General features: G+C 30.5%; 1 protein-coding gene across 1 annotated transcript in view; it reads left to right on the forward strand.

Moving 5' to 3' along the window:
* The first annotated feature begins 459 nt into the window (after positions 1 to 459).
* Positions 460 to 3,598, forward strand: part of LOC129753762 (dipeptidase 1-like) — a 53,985-nt gene continuing 50,846 nt past the window's right edge. The window contains exons 1-2 of the mRNA XM_055749610.1: positions 460 to 552; positions 1,110 to 1,166. Coding sequence (XP_055605585.1) covers positions 460 to 552; positions 1,110 to 1,166 — 150 coding nt within the window. The remainder of the gene's footprint in view (positions 553 to 1,109; positions 1,167 to 3,598) is intronic.

Raw genomic sequence — 3,598 nt, forward strand, 5'->3', positions numbered from 1 at the left:
CTAATGATCAGAAACAGCATTTGAAGGTGTTGAGAACGATCAAGACAAAACCAGGGCAGTCGGACTATGACATCGCCAAGAAATTCTATGCCGACCGGTGCACCGTCAGAAGGAATCGTCTGCGCGAAGGAATACGATCCTATCGGGCCAGTAAGCTAACCAAACCGGATATTGAAGAAGAATGTAGAAGCCAAAGGACGGGCCCGGAAGTTATACAACAAGGTTCTAACGAAGTACGACGGATGCATCCTCATGGATGACGAAACGTACGTCAAGATGAATTTTGGGCGGCTTCATGGCCAAAAATTTTATAAAGCCACTGGTCGGAGTGATGTCCCCGCCAAGTTCAAATTCGTTTTTGCCGATAAGTTGGCTAGAAAGTGTTTGATCTGGCAAGGTATTTGCATCTGCGGACGAAAAACTCCGGTTTTTGTGAAACACAAGACCATGGACTCCGAAATGTACAAGGAGGAGTCCATTCCGCCCTATCTAAAAATTTTGGGCAATTTTCAAGCAGAAGATCAAATACGTCTACGTCTAGGTGGTCGAGTGGTTAGCGTGCTAAGACGGTAATCGCTGGTCCACTGATGGCATGGGTTCGATTCCCATTTCGGTACTGGGTGTTAAATGTTAATCTTAAGTTGTCCATGTTATTTATTCAGTCTGTAAAGCCTAAATCAGCTAAGACGGTGTATGTCTTTTTTAAAAGAAAAATAAAAAAAAGATGGAGAAGAATGGTAAGACGACTTGGGATGCAACAGAGATGGAGAGATTGTGGAAAAAAATGCCGCTGAGGTCAGCGAATAGGGTGTAAAAACTATGATAAGTTATACTCGACGAAAAGTTCGAAATTTCATCAAAAATGCATTGGATTATTTTTTTTTTCTTTAAAGTGCAATAAAACCCTACATTATGAGTACAAAAATTTTCTATTTCGTTTACATAGCTCCGAGATATATCCTTTTTAATGCGTCCAGATTTTGCGTGATCCATGCTTAATGGGTGACAAATGATCTTTTAAAATAATCGTATCCCTAAAAACATTTTGTAAATAATCGTAATCTAATCAATTAAAACTTATAAATTTCTTTTGTATCGTTTTTTTCCAGGGTCAGTATCACCTCGAATCGAGTACCGAATACCTCGAACCTAATTGTCAGTTCCAAGTGAGTTATGTTTCCAATTTAACCGAATTTGATTACGATCTCCTTTCGACGTTAAACTGAGAATGAGAGATAATTAAAAACGGTCAGGGACCATTATTTCCTAACAATGTCCTGTCGGGTGGCCAACAAACGATACTGGCTGACCACTTTGAGAAGTCGCAGCCGGTTGTTTCAGATGCTGCTGGTTTGCGGTGGAAAAAAAAGAACAGAATGGAAAAAAAGTTTCCTCCCACGTTCATATGTATGAACATAGCAGCATACGTAATTGTAAAATTCAATTGTGATAAAACTCCAACCTCAGAGCGATGAATGAAAGGGCGGACGTGCAATGGACATGGGACAGTTTTTGGGCATACGAATGTGTATGCAGAACCAGAACAGAAAGAGTGATAATTATTTCAACCGAAGAGACTGGTAAAAAGTATCATCACCATCATCAGTTGATGATTATGAGGGCCGAAGGAATTTTTTTCAGCTTTTTCGAAAAGATAAACTGCAGTTTAACTTCGTTTGGTTGTAACATCAACAATTCTGGAATCAGGTCAATTACTTAGCCCATCTATTATGAAAGATAAATGTCGCTACAATCCAACGATTAAAAAAAATTGACACGAACATAGAAACAAAAAAGACACAATCCTGATAGAAGAATGACACAAAAAAGCAGAAAAAAAAATAAAAATGACAAAAATGACAAAAATGACAAAAATGACAAAAATGACAAAAATGACAAAAATGACAAAAATGACAAAAATGACAAAAATGACAAAAATGACAAAAATGACAAAAATGACAAAAATGACAAAAATGACAAAAATGACAAAAATGACAAAAATGACAAAAATGACAAAAATGACAAAAATGACAAAAATGACAAAAATGACAAAAATGACAAAAATGACAAAAATGACAAAAATGACAAAAATGACAAAAATGACAAAAATGAGAAAAATGACAAAAATGACAAAAATGACAAAAATGACAAAAATTACAAATATGACAAAAAAGAAAAAAAAAATGACAAAAATGACAAAAATGACAAAAATGACAAAAATGACAAAAATGACAAAAATGACAAAAATGACAAAAATGACAAAAATGACAAAAATGACAAAAATGACAAAAATGACAAAAATGACAAAAATGACAAAAATGACAAAAATGACAAAAATGACAAAAATGACAAAAATGACAAAAATGACAAAAATGACAAAAATGACAAAAATGACAAAAATGACAAAAATGACAAAAATGACAAAAATGACAAAAATGACAAAAATGACAAAAATGACAAAAATGACAAAAATGACAAAAATGACAAAAATGACAAAAATGACAAAAATGACAAAAATGACAAAAATGACAAAAATGACAAAAATGACAAAAATGACAAAAATGACAAAAATGACAAAAATGACAAAAATGACAAAAATGACAAAAATGACAAAAATGACAAAAATGACAAAAATGACAAAAATGACAAAAATGACAAAAATGACAAAAATGACAAAAATGACAAAAATGACAAAAATGACAAAAATGACAAAAATGACAAAAATGACAAAAATTACAAATATGACAAAAAAGAAAAAAAAAATGACAAAAATTACAAAAATGACAAAAATGACAAAAATGACAAAAATGACAAAAATGACAAAAATGACAAAAATGACAAAAATGACAAAAATGACAAAAATGACAAAAATGACAAAAATGACAAAAAATGACAAAAATGACAAAATGACAAAAATGACAAAAATGACAAAAATGACAAAAATGACAAAAATGACAAAAATGACAAAAATGACAAAAATGACAAAAATGACAAAAATGACAAAAATGACAAAAATGACAAAAATGACAAAAATGACAAAAATGACAAAAATGACAAAAATGACAAAAATGACAAAAATGACAAAAATGACAAAAATGACAAAAATGACAAAAATGACAAAAATGACAAAAATGACAAAAATGACAAAAATGACAAAAATGACAAAAATGACAAAAATGATAAAAATGATAAAATGACAAAAATGACAAAAATGACAAAAATGACAAAAATGACAAAAATGACAGAAATGACAAAAATGACAGAAATGACAAAATGACAAAAATGACAAAAAAAACAAAAATGACAAAAATGACAAAAATGACAAAAATGACAAAAATGACAAAAATGACAAAAATGACAAAAATGACAAAAATGACAAAAATGACAAAAATGACAAAAATGACAAATATGACAAAAATGACAAAAATGTCAAAAATGACAAAAATGACAAAAATGACAAAAATGACAAAAATGACAAAAATGACAAAAATGACAAAAATGACAAAAATGACAAAAATGACAAAAATGACAAAAATGACAAAAATGACAAAAATGACTAAAATGACAAAAATGACAAAAATGACAAAAATAACAAAAA

This window comes from Uranotaenia lowii, chromosome 3 (assembly GCF_029784155.1).
Source record: "Uranotaenia lowii strain MFRU-FL chromosome 3, ASM2978415v1, whole genome shotgun sequence".
Classification (NCBI taxonomy): domain Eukaryota; kingdom Metazoa; phylum Arthropoda; class Insecta; order Diptera; family Culicidae; genus Uranotaenia; species Uranotaenia lowii.